The sequence below is a fragment of the Synchiropus splendidus genome, chromosome 15, assembly GCF_027744825.2.
Source record: "Synchiropus splendidus isolate RoL2022-P1 chromosome 15, RoL_Sspl_1.0, whole genome shotgun sequence".
Classification (NCBI taxonomy): Eukaryota; Metazoa; Chordata; class Actinopteri; order Syngnathiformes; family Callionymidae; genus Synchiropus; species Synchiropus splendidus.
In genome coordinates this window covers 5,478,363-5,500,999 of record NC_071348.1, presented here as the reverse complement: position 1 = coordinate 5,500,999, position 22,637 = coordinate 5,478,363, and the positions used below count along the sequence as shown (strand labels likewise).

General features: G+C 45.7%; 5 protein-coding genes across 9 annotated transcripts; 2 read left to right on the top strand and 3 right to left on the bottom strand.

The window, feature by feature from the left end:
* Positions 1-379: 379 nt before the first annotated feature.
* mrpl51 (mitochondrial ribosomal protein L51) lies at positions 380-1,447 on the bottom strand. Its single transcript, XM_053843611.1, has 4 exons — positions 1,283-1,447; positions 1,043-1,138; positions 786-893; positions 380-708 (listed from the first exon to the last, which is right to left on the bottom strand). The coding sequence occupies exons 2-4, from the start codon at positions 1,131-1,133 to the stop codon at positions 512-514; spliced, it is 396 nt and encodes a 131-aa protein (XP_053699586.1). The 5' UTR covers positions 1,134-1,138; positions 1,283-1,447; the 3' UTR covers positions 380-511.
* A 1,835-nt stretch (positions 1,448-3,282) lies between these two features.
* LOC128746581 (lymphocyte activation gene 3 protein-like) lies at positions 3,283-6,256 on the top strand. Of its 3 annotated transcripts, none has more exons than XM_053843724.1 (8): positions 3,283-3,349; positions 4,074-4,179; positions 4,334-4,453; positions 4,568-4,822; positions 4,946-5,233; positions 5,294-5,509; positions 5,567-5,694; positions 6,133-6,256. In XM_053843724.1, the coding sequence occupies exons 2-8, from the start codon at positions 4,143-4,145 to the stop codon at positions 6,238-6,240; spliced, it is 1,152 nt and encodes a 383-aa protein (XP_053699699.1). In that variant the 5' UTR covers positions 3,283-3,349; positions 4,074-4,142; the 3' UTR covers positions 6,241-6,256. The 3 variants fall into 3 exon arrangements, with proteins under 3 accessions (XP_053699699.1, XP_053699698.1, XP_053699695.1); XM_053843723.1 differs by having other exon boundaries at positions 3,289-3,349; positions 4,239-4,453; positions 4,607-4,822; XM_053843720.1 differs by having other exon boundaries at positions 3,289-3,349; positions 4,239-4,453.
* Positions 6,257-6,386: 130 nt separating this feature from the next.
* plekhg6 (pleckstrin homology domain containing, family G (with RhoGef domain) member 6) lies at positions 6,387-12,513 on the bottom strand. Its single transcript, XM_053843552.1, has 16 exons — positions 12,440-12,513; positions 12,169-12,281; positions 11,214-11,413; positions 10,707-10,835; positions 10,443-10,580; positions 10,277-10,372; positions 10,168-10,218; positions 9,946-10,095; positions 9,765-9,875; positions 8,873-9,022; positions 8,676-8,810; positions 8,494-8,613; positions 8,302-8,434; positions 8,124-8,239; positions 6,721-8,063; positions 6,387-6,660 (listed from the first exon to the last, which is right to left on the bottom strand). Exons 3-16 carry the CDS (start codon positions 11,379-11,381, stop codon positions 6,483-6,485), a joined length of 3,018 nt encoding a protein of 1,005 aa, XP_053699527.1. The 5' UTR covers positions 11,382-11,413; positions 12,169-12,281; positions 12,440-12,513; the 3' UTR covers positions 6,387-6,482.
* A 228-nt stretch (positions 12,514-12,741) lies between these two features.
* Positions 12,742-22,452, bottom strand: tnfrsf1a (tumor necrosis factor receptor superfamily, member 1a). Of its 3 annotated transcripts, none has more exons than XM_053844177.1 (10): positions 22,289-22,452; positions 17,342-17,427; positions 17,114-17,213; positions 16,863-16,988; positions 16,122-16,277; positions 15,968-16,046; positions 15,077-15,129; positions 14,355-14,569; positions 14,175-14,295; positions 12,742-13,822 (listed from the first exon to the last, which is right to left on the bottom strand). In XM_053844177.1, exons 2-10 carry the CDS (start codon positions 17,384-17,386, stop codon positions 13,530-13,532), a joined length of 1,188 nt encoding a protein of 395 aa, XP_053700152.1. In that variant the 5' UTR covers positions 17,387-17,427; positions 22,289-22,452; the 3' UTR covers positions 12,742-13,529. The 3 variants fall into 3 exon arrangements, with proteins under 3 accessions (XP_053700152.1, XP_053700153.1, XP_053700151.1); XM_053844178.1 differs by lacking the exon at positions 22,289-22,452 and adding an exon at positions 18,392-19,397 and having other exon boundaries at positions 14,175-14,289; XM_053844176.1 differs by lacking the exon at positions 22,289-22,452 and adding an exon at positions 18,392-19,390.
* Positions 19,528-22,502, top strand: cd27 (CD27 molecule). The gene is made up of 7 exons (XM_053844179.1): positions 19,528-19,612; positions 19,676-19,811; positions 19,877-20,002; positions 20,944-21,081; positions 21,137-21,217; positions 21,280-21,384; positions 21,461-22,502. The coding sequence occupies exons 2-7, from the start codon at positions 19,676-19,678 to the stop codon at positions 21,577-21,579; spliced, it is 705 nt and encodes a 234-aa protein (XP_053700154.1). The 5' UTR covers positions 19,528-19,612; the 3' UTR covers positions 21,580-22,502.
* Positions 22,503-22,637: the final 135 nt, after the last annotated feature.

Below are 22,637 nucleotides of genomic sequence, written 5' to 3'. Positions count from 1 at the left end.
TAGTTTTGAACATTATTATCGGATTCTGAAGATTTTAAGACTTTTGATGCATTATATCATATTTTAAAATGTCTTTTTGATCCTTGAGTTCAGTTCATTTTTTTTAAACTGTAAATCATATTTTCTAATAGTTATACCTGCTTTTTAACTCTGTCTTATCTTTTCGCCCTTGACAGCCTTTGTCATCCATCTTGTTTTAATGTTTAACTGTATTGACTTCTGAAAATCCTTTACACTATACATACAACTTAAGGTTTTATATTACACACACACACACACACACATATGTATTCTTTTTTGAGACTCAATTGTGATACTCTGCTTGTGACTCTTCTAAGTCAGCATTATCAGATGGTAGTGAATATTAAGAGAGACAGGATGAAAAACAAAACATTTTTTATCTTTATAAATCACATTATCTTCCAGGCAGAATCACACACTCCAAACAGCTGGCAGTTGAAAGAGTCAGCATCGCCAGTGGTTCCGCTCCAACTACTTCGGTCCTTTCACATCATCGGAATTTGCCGTAGCGATTATAGCGTCTGTACAGGAACTTGATCCTCTTCTCCAGGTCGTGTCTGTCCTTGGTCATCATTCTGTTTCCCACCATCTTCTTCTTTCTCATACATCGCTGCAGCTCGTTCCCTTTGAAGCCCCTCAGCCAGGAGGGGCCGATGATGAGGTCTTTTGGATGAGCTTTGAAATCTCCTGAGAACAGAGGAGAGGACCGATATAGCTTCAAGTAAGATCTGCTCTTGTATTAGCCACATGGTTGTCACAGTCACCTAGGATCCCGATATTATCGTATACACCAAACATGCTCCTCTTCTCCGTCCACCGGTCCACGACCTTTCGCTCTGGGACACAGGGGACTTTGTTGCTGCAGCATGAGCCTGGGAAACGACCAATTCACAATTAGCACACAAACAAAAATGACTTGTCAGCACGAAAACACAAACGTATCCACAGAATGTTTTTTTGCCAGGGCAAAACACAATACTTTTAAACTTTTTTCCCAGGTCGTAGAAAGACTAAGACTCACCAGTGTAGAAGGTTCTGGCTGAGCTGAGCAGAGCTCCTGCAGGTCGACACCAGGACGTCGCAGCTCTTAGGAAACCCCCGAGTACTGACATGCTACCTGTATTCACACAGATCCATTTGAAACCTTACCAACGGAAACGGATGATCTCGACGTCAGTGTCGAGCATCAACAGCCTCTCTTCTCCACACTGACCCCCAGCATTAGCATTAGCGCTGTCAAACACCACCGGGCAAAAATTACCTGTTTAAGAGTGTAAATTCCGAACTCTTCTTTTAAACCACAATTAGAAATAAATACAACACAACATTCAGTGCTGAAAATGAGTTATATCCGATGGAAAACGTTTGTTATTGACGTGAAGACATGCTCGAAGTAGCAGCCTCCATGTTGCTCCGTGACGTAAGCAATAGCTTCTTCTTTGTTTTACGGCGGTTTGGTGAACTACCGCCACCGTCTGGTGCAGACCGGGAATGCAATTACTAACACAAATAGAATAAAATACATATAAAAACAATATCGAAATGATGTTCTCGTTTTTACATTCCTCCTTATGTACTGTGCTTCTGTAACCAATTAATTATTATTTTTTGTTTCAAAATTAACGTTGTCCTGTTTCCTGTTTTCGGTCCTGATATGTGTTCTTTTATTTGGAAGCATGCAAAAGTCATCGGAAATGAAATATTAATCTGAACTCTAACTGTTCTGCTTAGTGGGTTCTTGTTCTCTTCCTATTGGTCAAACTTTCTTTCTGTAAACACTTCTCCATGTTATTCAATATTTTTTGTCTTTTTCTTTAAATAAATAAATAAATATAAATAAACTAAAACTAATAATAGTACATGTATACCAAAAAAAACATCACAAATATAACAAAACATGTTACGGATAAAAAATAAATAAATTTCATAATATGAAAATAACTATAAAAAAAGATCAATAAGCAATCAGCCTTTTGTGTTCTATCTGTGTGTATTTGCTTTGAGTCATTAACATAAACATGTTTTGGACATCTTTTGTCCTTTACTCTAGTCAAACATCAAGCGAGATAGCTTCTTTCTCACTTAAATCAAAGTACTGATATATATTGTTGGTGAAATACTACTTTACTGAGAGTGATTATTTTTATCTGTAGTTAAGACCTTGATTTAAAATAATAATTTAAAAAAATCAATTGAATATATTAAAACTACTTCAATATCACGAGCAGAAATAAATATGAATATAATATATTTTATTTCTAAGTCTGAAAACGTACCATGTTCAGCTTTACATTTTTCCCCAAAAAAATACATAACATGAAATTTAAAAAAATCAAATACAGCACTGGTTTCAATTCATGTAAAAGTATAATTGTCTGCTGCTCAGTGACACAAATTTTCCAATCCTGCTATGATTATTCTAATAATTCACTGCGTCAGATGAGCTGAATCAGTTTTTCCTTTCGCAGCGTGTCCCCTCGCCGAGCTCCGAGCTGCACTGGTGGTGAGTGAAGTGGAGGAAATGGGTGACACACAAAACCCTCCCGAGACTCAGAGTGAATCTGATGGAAAGTATTTGTTACAGTTTCTTGTCTGTTTCGGCTGCCTCAAAGGGAAATGACATGAAAAAAAAAAAAAAGATTTTGAGGTTAGTAACCCACACGGTCTGACTGTATCACCAGCGGACATGTTATGGTGTTCGTCTGAGCTTCCTCCACTGAGTCCTTCCACCTATCGCTCAACTGTAGATGAGGTCATCACACGTGAAAATGTGACAAGCCCTTGATAAGAAAATATGAGTGTCAAAATGCCCAACAAGAGGATGAAGTGTCTCGTGAATGTATACGTTAATCTTATATTTGTTATGATATTGAAGGGTTAGCTCTGGTCGTCCTGACACACGGCCATGCTTTTCACCTGCTGGAGACCCGGAGAAGTGCAGGGTCCCGCTGAGATTTGTACAAAGAAAAGGTGTATTTTTTTTTCTCGTCTTGCAGCCATTTATCTTGTTTTTAAATGTGTGTAATATGTCAGCCAAACACTGCAATCGTGGAGAGAACAAAGTCTTCTATTTGTGATGTTATTGTTTTGGGTCACACGTATTGCTGAGAAAACGGAAAATTCGTTTATCAGAGAGAATCCGGGGGAGGATGTTGGTTCCCCCGGCTGACACGCGCCACACTGACTTTCCGAGGTGATGCACAGCGTGGTGGAAGCCAGAGGTATTTAACTAGCACAACATCTGGTCCAGTGAACAATAGAGGACGGAGAACCGAGAAGATGGTGGTGCAGGTCTTCATCTTTGGGCTGATGTCCTTCATCTACACAGGTTTTTATTATTATTATTATTATTATTATTATTATTATTATTATTATTATTATTATTATTATTATTATTTCTGCACTTTCTTTTCCCAAATACAATCCAAATATATTTTTAAAAATATTTAATTGGTTGATTGCATTTAAATAATCGCTAATATTGCTAAAATAATTTAATTCACATTATATTTTAAATCCCATAAAACATTGTTTTATAAAATATGATTTCTTAAAATTTTCTGATTTTTGATTCAATCCACATAATATGCTTTTTTTTTAACTTTCTTTCTCCTCTGACAATATAATATCATATCATACCTTTTTTCTCGCACCACCAATAATATAACGTGTATTTATTGTAAGTAATTTCAAATATATTAGAAATGTAAGTTTACTTTGAATTGAAACTATAATTTTAGCAAATGTTCTGTTAAAAATGATTCTTCTCAATTTTGTTATTAAATTATTTTCGGCACTTTTGAAATATATTTTTAAATTTACATTAAAATATAGAAATTTAAATTGAAATCATTTAAATAGATCAATAATTCGAGACAACATGCATATCAAATTATACATAGAAATCTCATTCATAATTATACATACATAATAATAGTTTGATTAATTTACAAATTGACAAATATTTCCCTGGATTATTCCCACTGCGGGATTTTATAAACACCGTGTAATCTAATCCGTGTACGTACTTGACCCTGGTCGTGTTTGTCCAGACGCACGCGCGGAATCGACCGTGGTGCTCGCCGCGTCCGGTTCTCGGGCAGTTCTTCCCTGCGACTGTCATGAAGCTTTTCATGTGGAGTGGAGAGAAAACAATCGGTAGGCGACCTTTAATTTCCACCTGCCGATCGTTGTCTGACGTCCGGTCTGGACCGCAGCACGGTGTGGCGGGAAGAGAGGAGCGGTCTCCAGTACCTGACAGCTCGCTGGTTCCGAGACAGCCGGGTTCACTGCTCCTTCTCTCGGTTCCGAGGCGGAGACTGCAGCCTGCACATCCGTGACGTGAGGAAAGACGACGGCGGAGTTTACAGCTGTGAAGCACGAGGACGAGCGAGGCCTGTGACGCGCACCGTGATGCTCCATGTAGTGACAGGTGAGCGGAGCAGAAGCGACTCGCCTCGGAGTGAGGCGGAAACGCATTACATTAAATTCAAGTTTTCATTTAAATGAAATGCGTTTTCCTCATATTTCTGACATGTTTTTAAAGCAATCCGAAAACCTCATCAACAAACTCTGGCGTCTCCAGTCTCCTTCCCCCCAGGAAGTCCCGTCAAAGGGAAGTTCCCGTTACCTGGCTGCAGTGTGAGTCCTCCCCTGAGGGGCGCGACGGTCCAGTGGAGGCATAACAACGTCCCTCTCCCGGGTCGCCTCAGGTCAGTGGAGGATGTGACCGGGAACTGGACCTGTGTCGTCAGACACATGGGCAAAGAAGGTCGCGCATCGTCGTCTCTGATGGTCAGAGGTGAGGGACACGCAACTAGCGCAGGATCCACCTGGCGAAACAGCCTCCACACACCATGTGACCTGAGGCTGAGCCCTCATTGGTTTCCTCAAGATTTCTGAGCTCGTTTCACCCGTGACTCAGGAATCGTGCAGCCGCCCAGAAACGACGTGAAGTTCTACACTTCTGTGGGCGCAGCGGTGACGCTGCCCTGTGTCCTGACCGCTGGTTCGATTCCCTCTGCCGCGGTTTGGCAGAGGTTTCCGAACGGTTCAGTCTCGTCTTCCTTCAACGCCTCGACGTCGCAGCCCGGCTGGGACAGGTCCATCAGCGCCGCTCAGGTTCTGTACGAGGACGCGGGCCGGTTCACGTGCTCCGTGACGCTGCAGAACTGGACTCTCACCAGAAAACTCCAGCTGGTCGTCGCCAGAAGTAAACACAACAAACGTTTTCTGGAGGCTCGATATTATTATAACCTTTCTTCTCCTCCAGTCGACGTCAGCGTGGAGTCGGAGGACAAGCAGACGCTGACCTGCCGGCTGACTGACCCCAGTGAGGTCACCGAGTACCAGTGGGTGGTCAGTAACCAGTCAACCCAGGGCGGGCCCACTATCACCACCACCAGAGGGCGCTCTGGAGACATCACCTGTCGCTTCTACGGCAGACACGGGCTGCTGGGAACGGTGACGCGCCACGCCCACGAGAGAGGTCAGTCATCTGGGATTCCCTTACACGCCTCTCCAACTCATCAGAACGTTTTTTCAGACCAACTGAGAGGAGCACAACCGCAGGCTGGAAGCGGTGCCGGCGCCCCAGCCGCGGCGGCTCTCTGCTTGCTGCTCCTGACTCTGGCTCTGCTGCTGCTGGCTGTGGGGCGCAGGAACCATCACAGGGTGCGTCCTTTGTGGACACACGCGGAGCCTCAACCCCGCAGTGGGAATGTGGTGTGGTGATACTAGTGTGGCTAGTACTACTGAATATACTACTGCCAAGAGACGACAGCTACATCTGGCACCACCACTACTTGATATATCACTAGTACTATAACTTAGAATTACCAAGTATTTTTACAGAGCTACTTCCAGACGTAATTACTAGTACAATTACTGCCATAACAATATACTGTCAAAATAATACTTTACTATTACATTTTTAAAATCGGATTCTTCATTATTTACTACTTGGCCTCCTGCCACTCATTTTAAGTACCTTTCTTATTCTCTGTAGTAGTACTACTGCAGCGTTTTCATGTGTATTTGTCCTGCAGGTTTCATCTTCAGTTAGTCAGCATGTACTTTTAGTAATGTTCGTGTATCTTTTCTGGCTGACAGAGCAGAGCTGTGCTCCAGTTTCCCGCGCTGGAGACCATCCTTCACTCCCGGGCAGGTGAGCTCAGACCATCCGGAGCACCACGGAAAAAAACTGCACCGGCAAGCTGAGTCCCCAAACAGAAACCTGTATATACTGCAACCGTGTAAATAAACTACTTCATCCACACTTGAGTCATCACTACGTTAAATTTGCCAAACTCAGAATGAAGTTTATTTCGATGAACCCCTTCGATCAGGATAGGCTGGACTTAAATAAGTGGCTTTAAAAACAGTATTTACAGTAGAAAAAAAAATACACATTTTTACAAGAATGTACGTAGAAGCAGCTGGACCTGGAGGGTCCTACAGAGCTACACTTGACTGTACTCGCCCTCCTCCTGCTCCGACACATCATTATCCCAAAAGGTCAGCGATTGAGTGATCCCCTCCAGAAGTCCCTGACCTGAGGGTTGTAACTGATCCATGACCTCGTCGTCGTCGAAGCACCAGCCGGACCAGTCCACGTTCACGCCGTTGGAGTACAACAGACTAGAGAGGGATGGAGGAGTTGAGTTTCGCCTGTGTTGGAAGCTGGGGAAGGGCTCTTACCTGTTCCTCTCGTCTTCACCGTCGTCGCTGTCCACCAACTGCTCCTTCCATCCTTTGCTGACCGTCAGCGCTCGGCATCGGACCACCACCTGGTCCTCCCACTCTGTGTCTCTGTCCACATCACTAGCGGAGGGAGACGGCGTGGTGGAGAAGCTTGGAGACGCCGGTGGACGTAGGGAGGGGTTGGCGGTTCTGTCTCTCTTCAACAGCTCCCCCTTGCGAGCCTTCGCTCTCTCCAGCAGCCCCTCGAGAGGTGACGCGTGTCCGTTTGGGTTGGACGCCTGTTTGACTTGTGGGAACCTGGTTGGAAGAGCTTCCTCCTGCGTGGTTATGTTGGAGATAGAGGAGCGTCTCACAGGCTTTAGCTTGGGCCTTTTTGTGTTCTTTACATGAGGCAGCTCCGTGTCGGAAAAGATTTGCAGTTCCGACCTCTCCCTGGAGTCGTACATGTTCCAGAACATGCCCTGGTTGGACTTCAGGGATCCAAGCTTAAGAACTTTGCGAGCGTCTGAGATCGGTGGCTTCTTTGAGTTGCTGTCAGAGTCAGAGTTGGAGGAGGCCGACCAGGTGGGACCAGAGCCTGGCAAAACTGGCTTGCGGGACTGATCTGACAGGCCGTGATAGGAGGTGAGGGGTCGTCGGCGCCGCAGCCGGGGCGACGTCAGCTTGGTGTAGAAGCTCCGGACCTGAGTGGGGGTCTCCGGCTGAGCAGCTAGAGGATCATCGAAGCTGGTGCTGGACCGGACTGTGGAGCTGCTGCTCGTCGATGCGGCACCTCTCCCAAATTCAAAACCGTTGTTGGTCGCCTGGTCCGGCTGGCCTGGCTCAATGTCAGTGGGGTAGTCCACGTCTGGATACCCACCTGGAATCAGGGAGTGTCGTCCGGTCCCGTGGAGTCTGGCGACTGCGTTGACACCCACGTGTGGGACAGACCTAGCCCGCTGGTTCCGAGCCCGTGTGTCGCTCAGCGGGAAAATGGTCTCATCCTCATCCGTGTTGCTGCCGCCGGCTTCCGGCGATCTCACCCCCATCTCGATCCACTCAGGCACAGACTGCTGCCGACCTGGAACGCTTTTCTGTAGAACCTCGCGCTGACGGTCCTGCGGTGGCAACTGCCAGAATGGCAGTCCAAGGTCTTCCTCCAGAGGCTGGCTCTTCGGTCCTGTGAGGTCAGAGATCCCAGGTCCTGCTCTCTGTAGAGAAGGTTCATCCTGGTCTTCAGTTCCGTGCATCTCCTCCAGTGGGTTTGCGTCCACCGTTGCGGGTTTGTCCTCCTGCCTCTGAATCTTCCAGTGCTCGCACTGTCTCTTGGTCTCCAGGTCTCTCAGGTTTCTCAGATTGTCCTGACAGCAGAGAATGATCAGGCTCTCTGTTCACGTCCACTTAGGAGGAGAGATGTTTACCTTTGCCTGTTTAATGGTGGCCACCCAAGTGGAGCATCTTTCTGAGGTTCCCGCAGTGAAGATGTAGACATTCATGGCGCACTGAAGCTCCCCGACCTCCACAAGAACGAAGGAAACTAGAGCAGAAACAGAGTTACTCATCTGTGAAACTTTTGATGGAGCCTGTGTCGTCCCTCACCGGCATCTTTGAGGGCCACGCAGAAGGTTCTGTCCAGAGCCAGTGGTGGACGGACCACCTTCAGTTTCTCCCCTTTCTTCTGCACTTTGGTCACCAGGAGAACATCAGAGAAGAGCAGCGCCACCACTTCCAGCTGTTGTGAAGACAAGTCAGGAAGTGGCTCCAGATGAACGAGGTCAGAGCTGAGCTCACCTTGCTGTCCTTTCTCCCGCGGATCTTCAGGTTCTCCTCCAGCAGGAGCTTGCGCACCACTCCACGGCCGACTCCTTTGATGGGACACGTCAGGTCGAAGCGGCAGATCTCACGCACATGCTGCAACGGCACAGCGGATTAAAATGTCTCTCCAAACACGGCTTATCATGACGATGGATCACCTTGTCGATCTCTTCGTTGATGCCCTCCATCTCATACCCCTCCAACCTGAGGGCAGAGATGTGCAGAGCCAGCTCCTCGTCCTTCTGCCTCAGGTACTCGTTGATGCTCTCCAGGAAGGTGTTGACACTTGACCACTGGAACATGGTTTGTCTTTAGTGTCATGGCGGGCAGGTGACTGGTGCTCGGAGGCTCTCACCATTACTTTGAGTCGGTGCTGGATGATTGGGTCCTGAGTGTTCTTCAGCACGGCCTTCAGGAGCAGCGGGTACTTTGTGATCCTCTGGTGGGGCTTGGCCTGCATGTCCCCGAGACGCATCCTGGAACTCAGAGGATGAGTCTCCACCCACTGTGGAGGGCAAGGACTCGACTCAGCCCACACATTTGTATCAAAACGCCTTCACTGATTTATAAGTCATGTTTCATTTGATGTACTTTTATTTTATTATGTACTTTTATCCACAAAATATTCATTTCAACATTAATTTAAATAGAAATAAAAAATCTTAAAAAAAATATATATATATATATTATTGAACTTTTGAGAGAAAACTGAATATACAATATATTTCATGATTAAATAAATATTTTTATTATTTTTTATTATATGTCCAGTCTTTAAATGCATTTATAAAAGATTAGTGCAGGGATTATTTTTGCCATTTATTTTGCATTAATAATATAAATTCCGTTTAATATAAATTTAATATAAATAAGTCTTTTTTGCCTAAGACGTTCTCTTTGATCTTTGTCTTCTCCTACGATTACTCAAAAACGGAAGGGCAGAGGTCATTGGAATTTGCAGGAAATGTTGATAAAAAGGTCAAGGAAAGGATAATTATATTCAGATGAGGTTCCGAACCCGCATCCGAATCCACGAACCTTTTGAAGGATTCATCGCTCTCTATCAACAAAAAGTTGCCGCGCTTTCTTCTTCGTTTCCTCTGTGTAGGTTGAGATATGTGTAACACTACTGCCACCTGCTGTCCGTTTAAGCTCATTGCACTCAATCCAATGAAATGTATAGTTCAACCAAACTCTGCCAATGAGAATATGATGTCGAATCTCAAACGAAGAAATGTGGACTTCACCTTAACATACGTCACAAAGTGAAGGTTAGTCTCCATCAGCTGCCGAGCAAACTCAAGGCTGTCTTCTTCCTCCCAGCAATAGTGTTGATATGAAGAGAAGCGATGGTGGAACTGCAGATGGAAAAACCTCTCTTGGTTTTGTCTGTTGCTTAAACAGATCAGATTTGTTCCGGTTCCTCACCTGCAGACAGCCTGTCTCCAGCTTCATGGGGTCAAAGGGCTTCCCGGTGGTCCGGACTTCATGTAACATGGGAAAGAGAACTTCCTGCCAGAACAGCTTGTGAGCACTGAGGAGGTCAGGAAGGTTGGAGAAGAGCTTCTCCTGCTTCACCTACAGGTGTATGACAAGTCGTTTTACAGACCTTTTTCAACAGATTGTTCACATTATATCTCCAGGTCTGACCTCCAGCAGGAATCCTCGCTGGTGCAGGTGGACCAGAGCAGCGATCACCAGCTGTAGACAAAGACTGTTACAAAGGACCTCGATAATATACACAAAGATTACAACCAACATCAGTGACGATGATGATCCTGTTGATGTAGGTGAGTTCTGTGTGGACAAACTCCCACAGCGCCTCCTGCTGGTGTCTCTGCATCTTGGACATCGTCTGGAAACAGCAGTGAAATAAACCTTTACTCCAAAAATCAAACACGAGAAGTGAGGTCATGTTGCGTTACCGAGTGTGAATGAACTAAATCCTTCCAGCTTTTCTCCAGCGTAGTTCCCTGAATCTCCTCCTTCCATTTCCACCTCAGATCCACAGGGACAGCGTAGCCCACCAGAGCCTGTTTCAGCAGGTCCAGCTGGCCGCGCTCCTGACATGATGATTGGAAGAAAATAAAAACAGTTTGAATTGTCAAATAATTAATGGTCATTTTTCAAGCATCTCTAAAATAATCCAAAATCCAAGTGTGTATGAATAATGTATATATAACCTCTACCTCAGTCGGTGCATTCTTGTCATTCTGATTGAACCAAACTTGCTTGAGTGCAGCTCTGGGTTTGACTCCAGCTGATGTGCCCTTGGAGATGGTCGTGAAGTCGCTCACCACCTTCTGTTTGGTCCGTCTCTGCCAGACAAAATGGTAGAGATGAGGTGAAGGGAGGTTAAGAAGAGAGTGCAGGTGGGGAATGACTTTCATGTCAGAGTGAGGCGGAGAGACAAAGGTAGAAAGGCCAGAGAGGGTGAGATACTGATGGTCCAAGAACCTTGAAGATGAAGAAGAAGAGTTTGAGGGAGTGGTTCACACCAACAGAGAGATGAAACATTCCGATACTAAATCTGTTCTTCTGTCTTCAGTCAGTGAATAAAGACAGCAAGAGCATTGTCCAGTTCATCGACACTAACGGTCCGTGGACAAACAATAAGCGTCAGTAGAGAAATGCATAGAAAACCCAACGAGACACCCTGCCACCCTCTATCGTACCTCCACCAGTACTACACTTGCCTGATGCCCCAGAGTGTGGAACTTGTGCCTGCCTGTCAGCCCCCGTTGTTGGAGGCTCGCCTCTGAAGCTGCTGCTGTCCCGTCAGTCACTTCAGCATCTCCGGCATCTCCCTCCTTCTGCCGCTCCGTCACACCTCCATTCCGCTGCAGGACGGACGTTTCCTCCATCGGTGCTTTACGTGAAGTCTTTTCTCGCACGACTTCAGGGAAAAATTAACAATAACAAACACGCCGTTGTTACTCATTCACCGGGAAGGTGTGAGTTTGTGTGGACAGAGGTAGGTGTGTTGTGTGAAGTGGCTGGCGGTCGAGGTAACGTTCTTATTGTATATCAGCCATCTCACACTGGTATGTTACTGAATGAAGTGTTTTCTTCAGCATAGCCATCAACACCTCTGTGCTGCCGAGCTTACTGCAGCACTCGCCCATGGTCAACTTTGACTTTCGACAGTAAGATGGATAAATCAGAGGAACTCCGCACAGAACCATCGGTGAACAGTCACACACCTGGACTACAGTGATTCTATCATCAATTTGTAGTCAATCAATGAGGCCCTTCTCAGCCATTATGTGTGATTCCTGGGCTCAAGGCAACTTATTTTACATGTCAAGCCATAATTACACTGAAATGTAGTGCTGCTGGATGTTCGTGTTTCTATCTCCAACTCCATCTGCGGCCTGTCTTCTTGGCAGCACACGTGTCAGTGGAGAAACCCTCGAGCTCCTGCAGGAGACGCACAACTATGTCCAACTCCGGGAGCGCAGACAGCCAGGTCTTCATGTTCCCACCAGCAGACTTAGGCTCCGGCGCTCTCCCTCTGAAGGTTCTCCAGGTGACACCGGCAGTGACTAGTTCTTTTTCATAAGCCTCCAATCGTACTTTCTGACTCATATTACAAAGACTTCGGAGTGTCACACCAGCCCTCCTCTAGCTTCCCTGAGAACCGGCACTCACCTGTGCTCTGATCCCGAATCCTCCCGAGGTGGCAACACAAAATGATCAATCTGGATCGGCCTCATAGCCGTCCTCACACTGTCTGTACTTCCGATCGACTCCTCTGGTGACATCTGTGAAATCGAATACCAGGTTAATGCTCTTGATCCAAAAAAATAAACCCTTTTCTCACTAAAATGTAAATCTGTAACTCAACCTGTGACCCCGGGAACCCAGCACAGGGGGAAACAGTTCCAGGCGACAAAGGAAAAGAGGCAAAAAGAGCATTTACCTGAGTTGTACTGTATCCATTCTGCCCTGCACCCTCATCTTTGGTTTCTGTTTCTCCTCCTCCTCTGATCCTCCCTCTTCCTTTCACCTGCCCCGGCGCACTCAGACTGGACCAACCGGCTGAGCCGGATTCTGCGGCAGATAAATCAGCGCGCTCCACTCTCTAATGTGCTAAGTGTTTAGCTGTGAGGAGGCGGTGATTGACGTACAGTCGGGGTCGTCCATCCGTCTGAGGAGAAGACATCATCTCCCTGACTGTGGAATCATCAGAGGCAGGACGACTGAAGTATTACAAACCTCTTTTTTAATAGATGATGTTTCATCCAGTGAAGATGTAAAGTCGCTTAAAAAATACACTTAGTTCGTAATAAAAACACTCAGTTTGGCTAATACAGACCAAAACATTGTCTCCAGCACAAACGTATGACGACAGTTGAAGGACTCAGTTCAGGATTCCAGAGTGTGGCTGACAATAGAGCAGACAGGGTGTGTCCCACGATTAAATAATGCTTCCACCTCAGGGTTAAGAACGTTCAGTGTACTGCCGCCCATGTCCACTAGGGGGGCCTCACTTTGATTTGAGCACGAAAAAAAACAGTTACTAAAATAGTAACAACAAATCAAGTAAACAAGGCCGACGACATGCGACGACCCATTCAGCAAGTCCCATAACATACTGCAACAGTTGAGGATCTTCAGACTTGGTATTTGAAACTAACAAATGTGTCCTCAGTCGAGGCCGTTGGACAGCACGGCCGCTCAGTCAAGAACCACAGTGTTAGTTGGAGGTAACATCCCAGTGTGAACTGCAGGACGTCAAATGCGTGAGGCTGAAGTGATGCAAGGTCAGGTCCACTGAACATCCTGAGGAGTGATGCAAGAGAGACGGACAACGAAACAGCTGAAATGAAAGAAGCGTAAAGGCCCTCTGCACCTTTTCAGACCATCAGATCTCTGAATAAATTAGTGACCAAAGAAGCTGATCCTTAAATTTTGATTCTCAGTAGCTCGTTCTCGGCAGCTGCAGAGGTAGACAGGCTCAGAGGCGGATCTGCTCTCCATGACAAGAGTCCAGTCCAGGTTCTGCTCCACTACTGGCCGCTGTATTTTGCCTCCAGCGCCTCAGCCACCGCCACCAGGTGGATCTCCCTCAGGGTTCGGATCAGGTCCTGGAGCATCTGACGGCTCAGGATTTGGTGTCTTGTCCCATCGACCAAACTGGTTTGAGCCCATGTCTTCAGCATCTGGAAGTGGGCGTCCCTGCAGTAGCGCCAGTCCACCTCGGCCTGCTCGATGTCGATTTCCCTCACGCCCAGCAAGCGCACCAGCCGCTTCACCATCGGCACCGGCACCCTGTCCAGAACCATGTAGATCACTTCGTGGGCTGCAGGGGAAGAAGCCAGGTCCAGTTAGCAGCATGAAGTTCTTGGATCAATTGAAGTTTTTAATATGAGAAAAAAGTTCTAAATCTGAAAAATGGTAAAAAAAAAAAAAATCAAAACATAAAAAAAAGTCAGGGTGAGTTTAACAGTGAAACAAAAGCAATAAAAGATGTTAAATTGCTTATTTGGGATGAAAACTAGAGTGAAAAACGTTTTATAAAGTAGATATAATGAACAATGATAAGAAGGAGCATTTGAGAAAAATAGAGTAAAAAGTTGTATAAATTAATAAAAAGTAATTCAGGAACAAACTGGACCACAGAGAAGCTGATGTTTTGCAGAACATCTACTGACTCTTGACTTCCAGCGGGATACAGTCAGGCAGGTTGGACATGGGCTTCTCCGGTTCTGATCGCAGGGGAGCCGCCTCCACGCTCCTCGGCGGCTCCGCTTCCTCCATCTTCAACACCTGCAGCTACATGCACATCCATGAGGTCAGGCGCCAGTGAGGAGACCCCAGACAGGCGGCGTTACCTCCACAGTGGGCAGCGGGTCGACGACCGTGGTCGGCAGCATCTGGGTTTCGGCGGAGTCCAGCGGGTCATCGGGTGACTGTGTGGAGGAAGACTTCTTCCTGCTGCAACGTTTGGTGAGGAAGTGGGTCACCAGGACGGACATGGCCACCGAGACCGCCGCCACGACGGCCAGGCAAATCCCGTTGATGAGGGACCCCATCTTTGTTGGGGGGACTGCAGGAGCCAGAGCAAGATTTGAAGTGACATCAGAAAGACTTTACCATCACTCATGCAGTCTGTCCTGCAGTCAGACGCTGCTCCCGCTCCCATGGCCTCACAGACAGACCATTTGCCAACACAAACTCTAAAGCTGTGTCATGCCATCCAGCACTTGGACAGTCGGTTCATCTCCGGTACAAACTGCTGCACTCACATGAGAGCAACCTCTATTATGCAATTAGCAGATGAACAATATAACAATTATCCAATTAATTCGTGACCTACTGAAGAACTACATTCCATCTGGGCCAAGTCCAACTAAGCTTGTCACAGTCGAGGGAGACTGCTGACGTCTCTTTTACAAGCAGCTGCTGAAGCTTTTGCATCGACTTTCACTCGCAATGCCGCCCCCTACTGGAGGATGCGTCAAGTTATCTGGGACGCCCACGGTGGCTCAGTCAAACGACTGAACATTCTTTGTTACAGCGCCTCAGAAAAGAGAGGTCACTGGGGAGCACTGACCTGTCGTGGCCGTGGCAGCCTTCGGGCAAAGATGACCGCACTCGGCTCTGCAGCTGCGGGACAGAGGGACAGGAAGTTGTCAGCACAGCAATAAACTGCTCATTCTTTCTGCAGTTATGTCACTTAATTCTGTTTCAAAAACAACCATCAATAAGAGGTGACATGACTAAGGATCAGGGTGGAAAACCAGTTCCTTGCCTTTACATTCATCACCATTGCCTTTAAGAGTCTGACCACCTGTTTTCATATCACAGACTGAGACCACCTCTGGAGTGTGGCCCTGCCCCCTTTGATCTGCCCTTTAAAAGAGCATCAGCAGGGAGAAAATAAAAATAGGGGGCCATGCTAGCGCTAACTAGCTAAGCTCAACTATTAAGGAAAATAGTATTTTTAAAATTTCTATACATAGTACATTATTTTCATTTGTATGAATTCATGTTTATTTCCCAAAACACTTTCCCCTCCCAGGAGCCCTGGGCTGTGGGCTTCAGTGGGTCGGTACGATCACGCCAACTCTGCACAACAAAGCACATGCTAACTGACTGGTTTCTTCTGCCGACACTTCCTGTCGTCTTTAATCTGTTTCTGGGTAAAGACGCTGGTTCTCATCGCACGTAGAGAAAAACGGAAGCGCCACAAACAAATCAACACTCAAACTGCAATAACCTGTCCCTTTCTACACGTAACAAGCAACTTCAGAGTGCTTCAGGAAGCATGAGTCACTGCGCCAGGCCGCGGCTTCTTCCCCTCCTCGCGACTGGAAACCAACTAAGCATGTTTGAACTTCAGCTGCCGCTTCCTCATTCTCAGTCGACTTATACTACAAAACTTGCAAGAGTTACCGGAACAGGATGAGGGCTGACCAAAAAAAAAACAAAAAAAAAAACTCACCCGTCACAGTGCTCACACTTGCCCTTGACTCTGTAGAACCCAGGCTTGCACTGGCACATTGTGTTTCGATCAGAGGAGCCTGCAAAGCCACACAGAAGATGAGGGACAGTGTCTCTCCAGAACCCTTCACTGTCTAGTCCCCTATTAAGCTTACATCCGTGTATTTGCTCCTCATTTTGCTTGCACGATTTACAGCGGACGCACTGGTAATCGATGGAGCCGATACTGTATTTGTAATAACCATCCTTGCAGTGACACACAGTGTCCTTGGAGGCAGTACAGTTGCTCTCTTTAAATTCGTTTCTCGATGCTGCCAAAAATGAAGAGATGAAGTGTGAGTCACTGAAATCAAACAAATCAGATCAATCCAAACACAATTTCAAAAGAAGCAATTTAAAAGCCATTTCTTGAGTTCACACTGGGCAAACACATACAATAAATAAAGTTGGAATTGTTTTTGATCTGATTCATATTCAGATCATTTTCTGTACATACTAATATCATAATGAATTATGATTATTTAGGATCTTATTGAGGTTAACTGTTTGGAAAATTGTTGCCATATTTGGCATTTGTCTACCTAAATATTTATAATTTAATAATAATTTTGTTATGATAAATACATGTTTATGAATACATTAGTAAGAAATTAAATATACACACTCTTATTTTGTGTATTTTATGTTTTTTTCTTGATTTTTAATTTAATTTTATTATTTCATAGTAGCAAAAAAAAACTTTTTTCTCTCTGTCATTTTTATAATTATCAGTCGGCCCATAGTGACACATCCAGTCTATGATGCAAGTGGATCACAGAAAACACTCATAAGAGGTGGTTTCTTTGAGAACAGAGAACATACCGGAATGTTGTAATCGATGCACAACTGAAACTCACATTTGCAGGGTCTGCAGGCCCAGCACGTCCGAGAGAAGTTGGGGTTTTCGGTGAACTGTCCACTCGGACACTCCACACAGTCGCTCCGCTGCCCTGCAGCTTTGCACTCACTCTGAAGTTTGAAACCTTGTAAAAGACATTCAATTCACAACCATCAGAATATGATGACGTAACAGTGGTGCTCAAACGTTTTTTTTCTTCGGCCAATACGAGCAATAAATCGAAAAATCCATCCGAAACTGAATGATTACCTGGAAGACATTTATTGCAGCAAACTCCTTCTGTGCTCAGGTAGTCTCCTGACGGACATGTCGGTGTTGCTTCTCCACTGGCAGCAGGCAAGAGAGTGAACTGCAGGACAAAACGTGTCAACACCTCCCACATCATTGCCAATGTGAAGGATAGAGCAACATGGTATTAACATGACTCCTACTATGAAGCTGCCAGGAGGAAAGGAACATTTCAGATCAGCTACTTACAATTAGGACCAGAATCATTCCAGAAGCAACTCTGTCTCCGTCCATCGTCTCCTGTATTCAATCCATCTGGAGCGACGTAAGAGAACCTTGAAATAGATTTTTAAAATAATTATTGAGGAATTCTGAAATAAAAGTAAAGTAAAACATGTGCCGCAACAGGCAGAATAGTTCAAATAAATAAATAAAATCTTAAGTACAACAACTTGTCGGGGGCAAAACTAACTTCAAAGCAGTAAATAAATTAAATGCGGCAAATAAAGTAGGTTGAGCTACAATAATATTGAAGCCCATCCAAGTTAGAAAGGAGAAAGGCACTCACAGAGCCTTGGCTTGGCTTTTTTTCACCCCTTCTTATTGACTTTATCCCTATAGTGTAACACCCTTGTCAGTACTTGAAATACAATTGATAGCACGGTGCTCAATAGGACAGTAGGGGGCAGTAGCATTCCAACACAAGTGCAACGGACTGGAACCATCACTTACACATAATATTTTCACGCAATTGAAGATAATTTTAAATCATATTTAATAAAATGGATGGACCTGTAATTGAAGGTAATTGAAATAACCCGAGCTCTACTGTGTTCTCGTTCGTCGCTCTTGTGTGCCCCTAAATATTGAACTACTACTTAGCTTATTTATTTTTACGCGCGTGTGTAGTATTCATTCGTCAATAAAAACATTGACGACTTACACAGTTCCCAAAGAGTATTGTAAAGCTGTGAAACGATGTGCTCGACACTTAAAATAAGTAAATATTAGTTGATCTTGACTGGAATTTCCTTCACATTTCAACACCGGCTGACGCCACTTCCCTGTCCCCCAGTCACCCGCAACCTGCCGTAGATATTAACGTTTAAACCCCTTTACCGTCAAAATAATGGATCGTGAGTGTTTTGACAACTCAGGCAATAAACGAGCGCAGTAAAATAAAGTACAGATTATTACTATTAGCTTCCTATATCTGGTTTCGTTGGACGCCCACGTCCGCCAGCCACAAGTTCGACGAGATCTGCTTCCCACAACCTCGCTCCATTTGTCGTCACGTACCTGCTTAACCGCAGCCCCGGGTCCGTGTCAATAGTTCTATAGGTGACTAAAGGTAAGATCGTCAAGAGTCATTAAAGTTTTTACGGTTTCCCACCATCAAGGAGGGCGAGTTCTGTGGCTGCCGAGAGGCGGGGCGGAGGCGGACTCTGACGGGAAGTCGGCTCGGGGGCGTCGCGATCACCTCTGCTGTCCACCTGACCCGAGTCGACCCGGCTCACTCGTTATTGGCCGCTCACAATCACACGCTCCAAAATGTCAACGCATTTTCATGAGACTCAACGCTGAAGTCAGAACTCGGCGTTACTCCTTCAACCGCGTCCCAGACTGACCGACACAAGTTCATCGCGCTGACTAGCGGCGATAACACCTGTTTCTTCGGCGTTAGTCATCCACGTCGTTCATAGATTCTCTAGAAATAAACCTCTTCCTTCCTGGTTACATAATATCTTTGATTGTCGGGGTTCATTCAGGTTATGTCCCAGTGCTTCTAGGTTTGTCCTGCGTCAGACTAAGTATCTGTGAGCGCATTCTTTCATAGATATTTGGAAATAGTATTTTCAGCATATATGCATTGACCTTATGCATAATTATGTTCATGTTGTGTGTTGGTGCGTGAATTGGATTGCAGTTTCTGTTGTCATAAAGCGTGTGTGCCACATAGTTTCTATGAGGTTTTGTTCATGCGAACTTTCTGAGTCTATTTCTTTGAGAATGTTTGCGTGAAAACTGTGAAAGCCACCGCCGATCTGACTCAATTCTGAATTTCCCCTCGCACTTCCTCGGCCTCCACAGGAAGTAGATCTAAATCCTCGTGTCTGTGAGTGAAAAAAAAAAAAAAATTAACAAAAACAAACAACATGCTGCGGTCAGTGTGTGGGACGCGTTGTTGATTCTGTTGTTGCATTTGTCTTCATGTGTTTTTAGGATTGTGTGACTGTGCAGCACTGATCAAGATCAGGAGTCTCAGTGGGTTGTGTGTTCCGGACTGGATCTGAAATAAGTCTTGGATCAAACTGTTGTTTATGGGTACATGTGATCAGCTATGGTGGATTCTCACATCTCCCTTCTAGTGAACTCATGACGTGTTTTCACGTTTCTCTCTGTGAATTCTGAAGTTTCTTGAGATGAGTCAAGGGCATCACCTGATGAGTATGGGGCCGCATCTTCCTCTTCCTGACTCAGTCTCTTTCCACCTCGGGTTGCGTCACCATCTCCTCCACGGTGAGTTGCTTTATAAATCTCTGAGTTTGTCTTGGATAACATTCTCCCTCTCATCTTCCTCAGATGCTTTCCTTCATCCCTTTGATTCCCCTCTTTGTTCTGTCCTTCCCTCCCTCTGTCTCATCACTAACTTGTCTGCCGAATCAATACCTTTGGCCTCAAAAGTCCCCGAGTTTGTGCTGCGACAAGTGTCCGCCAGGTAACGTTTACAAGACACAACTTGTGATGCTATTAGTTTGAGTGAGTTTCAAACCTGTCTCTCAGGGCAACGCATGCTCCGCCGCAGCGAAACCACATGTTTGATCCAGTGTGAAGCCTGCACCACCGGCTTGTACACAGACAAATACAACACTGAAATGAGCTGCAGTGTTTGTCGGCGCTGCAATAAACGTAAGTACTGTCCCACTAGTGACACAGTATTTGCTACAGTATGTTTTGTTGTGTTACAGAGCCTTGTAGCATTTTACTATAAAGTTTCAAAAGTGCCTCTGGTGTGCGTGTACGCCATGTTACCTTGTGTTTCTGAGGTACCACAGATGTTATGTGGTTTTAGGCTTCTGGCATTCAAGAGAACCTGACCTTGAAAATCGCAGATGTGTCAGAAGGCTGCTCATGTAACGCTCTGTGGCTGAAAACCACCATGGTTTGAAATGTCACAGTGGTCCACATGCGATCTCTCTTCTCTACTCATGTCTTCATGGACGACATGATTCGCAGGAAACAGGAGACTGCGAGATGGCTTTTGCTTCAGGAGAACTGAACTGACTGTTGAAGTAGGTCAAGTTCTCGGCAGCCATGACGGCGCCTGACCGTTATGAGTCATCAAGATGTTTGGCGCCACTTATTCTTAGGAGTCCCACAAGCCTGGATGGGTCTCCGTCTTTAAGCTAGCTCCACACCTGCTTTCACAGTCTATGGGACGGAGTCTTACACGATGCCTTCATAGCGGGTTTGTAGCATTATTCTCCGATATGCACATGTTGGCTCGCCTCCTCGCTGAACTGAGATCAGCTAAGGACGCAGCATGTTGGCAAAATCCAATGAAATCTGACGGACCACAACAAAAGAAAGAGCTTTCAGCGAAATGCAAATTTGCATACTTTGCTTGACCCAGACCACAGAGACCACTGCAACTTTCCCCAGGCACTTTGAATGAAAACACCGTCATATTTTCCTCTCAGTGTTAGTCTCCATCACCAAACTCTGACACCAATAAGCAAGGCTCTTGTGCTGGGCCTCTTTGCTCCAGTTGCTGCCTCCACAACCCGACCTGGAGAGACTGAGCAATACCGAGACCATGGGTCTTCCCTGAAACACCTGTCATTTTACAGCAAATATGGAGTATGGATCCCAGTGCTCCTCCACCCGCGGCGCTGTGTGCACATGCAAACATGGACACAAATGCAAAGACCCATCCTGCTCATGGTGCGTAGCAGCCGAGCTATCCAAGCCTCACATCATAACTACAGGTACGAGCAGCAGCCATCAACAAAAGCGCTGTCATAATGCCACGTCACTTTTCAGCTGCACAGCCCGGTGATATGGCCACAACCAACGCACTGATGGCGACCTCGACAATCACAGTTTCCATCTCGCAGCCCCATGGTACGAGCAGCAGATGTGTCGGGAAGAACAGATGCCTTCTAACTGGAGTGATTGTCCTGCAGAAACATGGTGGCATCTGGTGATCGTCCTCCTTTTTGGCTTGGGAGTTACCGTTTTCATCTCCATCAAAATCCAACCACTCATGTGCTGGCTCAAGTCTCAGTGCCGTGAGTTTGAGAACATCCTTCTTCTTATCTGATCAGAGAGTCGCAGCAGCAAACAAGTTCATGTCCTGTTTTTAAGGACCATCCACACGGAGAAAACCCGTGGGCCAGTGTCCCGTGGAGGACGACAACCTGTCCCTGCCCATCCAGGAGATGGGTGATGCATCGAGAAGTATATGCTTGACTACTGTCAAGTAACGATCGCATGGTCAAACCAAATGTAAATATACTGAGCAGACTGTGGCACAGTTCGGACCGGGTTAGGGTTACCTAGGGACGCAGGGGGAAATCCCTTCCGCGTGGGCAACGGAAAAGCCAGCGAGGCATAGAATCCCTGCTAGCTTGAAAACAGCCTGTCAAAGAGCAAGGCTAAGACGCTAATCTTGGATCAGGGTGATGTTTTTAAAATTGGTGAAGCTCCTGCACGTTTGTTGGGCCACACTTGGCCCCTTGACCTCGGGTTGATCAAGAACCAGCTTCTGGGTGGAGCCGAAAGTCACAAATTCCTCAGTCATTTGTCGCAATAAAAAAACACACACGGAAACGCTCAGACTGAAAATGTGACAAGTGTTTGTGGGAGACTTGTTGTAATTCCACGCCCATCACTTCTGTATGACTCAGAAATGGTGAGCCATATCATCATGAAAGCCACCTCAACTGCTGGTTTGTTGGTTCCTCTCTTTTGGAGTTTCGGGAGTTAGAAGTGCTGCATGTACAGTCTGTAACTCTATGAAGCTGTGTGTTCAGCGTTTTGCACGGCACGTGCGTTGTGCGGGAAATGTGAAAGCCAATGTTGGACTCCTCAAGATTAAATGTGCTATTTAGTTATTTGTGGATGCACAAATCTTTATTTGGGAAACCCCCTCTCAACTCTGTGTGTGTGTGTGTATGGAAAACCGTGACTCACCCAGATGCAGACGAGCTTCAGAGATCAGAGGCAGCAAGTTGGCATTGCTCCACAGTTTCTTCTCAAATTAAAGGATATAAAAGTAGTTTTGGTTTCAGTTTTGCGCTCGGGTCTGTGGAGTTTCTCTGGCAGCTGAGTTCAGGGTGCTGAGTTCTCGCATTTCCAAAAACAAATCCAGTAATGTTGTGCTACTAAAGGGGATAAAGGTCAAACCAACACAGTTGGGAACTATTTGTTCATGTCACAACTTCCTCTTTGACTCAAGAGGATTCAGAGTGACATTTCAAGGTCTGTATATGTGTGTGTGTATAAAAATTGCAACTGCTGTTTATAAGTGTATACAAATGAA

What these genes read in the sequence shown, in the direction of transcription:
- mrpl51 (XM_053843611.1), bottom strand. Translation starts at nt 1,133, where the DNA reads ATGTCAGTACTCGGGGGTTTCCTAAGAGCTGCGACGTCCTGGTGTCGA. An exon ending in AGCCAGAACCTTCTACACTG is followed by an intron (nt 894 to 1,042) that starts GTGAGTCTTAGT and finishes GTCGTTTCCCAG; the next exon opens with GCTCATGCTGCAGCAACAAA. An exon ending in CGATAATATCGGGATCCTAG is followed by an intron (nt 709 to 785) that starts GTGACTGTGACA and finishes CTCTGTTCTCAG; the next exon opens with GAGATTTCAAAGCTCATCCA.
- LOC128746581 (XM_053843720.1), top strand. Translation starts at nt 3,301, where the DNA reads ATGGTGGTGCAGGTCTTCATCTTTGGGCTGATGTCCTTCATCTACACA. An exon ending in GATGTCCTTCATCTACACAG is followed by an intron (nt 3,350 to 4,073) that starts GTTTTTATTATT and finishes GTGTTTGTCCAG; the next exon opens with ACGCACGCGCGGAATCGACC. An exon ending in GAGTGGAGAGAAAACAATCG is followed by an intron (nt 4,180 to 4,238) that starts GTAGGCGACCTT and finishes TCTGGACCGCAG; the next exon opens with CACGGTGTGGCGGGAAGAGA.
- plekhg6 (XM_053843552.1), bottom strand. Translation starts at nt 11,381, where the DNA reads ATGGAGGAAACGTCCGTCCTGCAGCGGAATGGAGGTGTGACGGAGCGG. An exon ending in ACAAGAATGCACCGACTGAG is followed by an intron (nt 10,581 to 10,706) that starts GTAGAGGTTATA and finishes TCATCATGTCAG; the next exon opens with GAGCGCGGCCAGCTGGACCT. An exon ending in AGCGAGGATTCCTGCTGGAG is followed by an intron (nt 10,096 to 10,167) that starts GTCAGACCTGGA and finishes ATACACCTGTAG; the next exon opens with GTGAAGCAGGAGAAGCTCTT.
- tnfrsf1a (XM_053844177.1), bottom strand. Translation starts at nt 17,386, where the DNA reads ATGGACGGAGACAGAGTTGCTTCTGGAATGATTCTGGTCCTAATT. An exon ending in GAATGATTCTGGTCCTAATT is followed by an intron (nt 17,214 to 17,341) that starts GTAAGTAGCTGA and finishes TTTGTCCTGCAG; the next exon opens with TTCACTCTCTTGCCTGCTGC. An exon ending in TGAGGAGCAAATACACGGAT is followed by an intron (nt 16,047 to 16,121) that starts GTAAGCTTAATA and finishes GTGGCTTTGCAG; the next exon opens with GCTCCTCTGATCGAAACACA.
- cd27 (XM_053844179.1), top strand. Translation starts at nt 19,676, where the DNA reads ATGCTTTCCTTCATCCCTTTGATTCCCCTCTTTGTTCTGTCCTTCCCT. An exon ending in CTGCGACAAGTGTCCGCCAG is followed by an intron (nt 19,812 to 19,876) that starts GTAACGTTTACA and finishes CCTGTCTCTCAG; the next exon opens with GGCAACGCATGCTCCGCCGC. An exon ending in TTGTCGGCGCTGCAATAAAC is followed by an intron (nt 20,003 to 20,943) that starts GTAAGTACTGTC and finishes GTCATTTTACAG; the next exon opens with CAAATATGGAGTATGGATCC.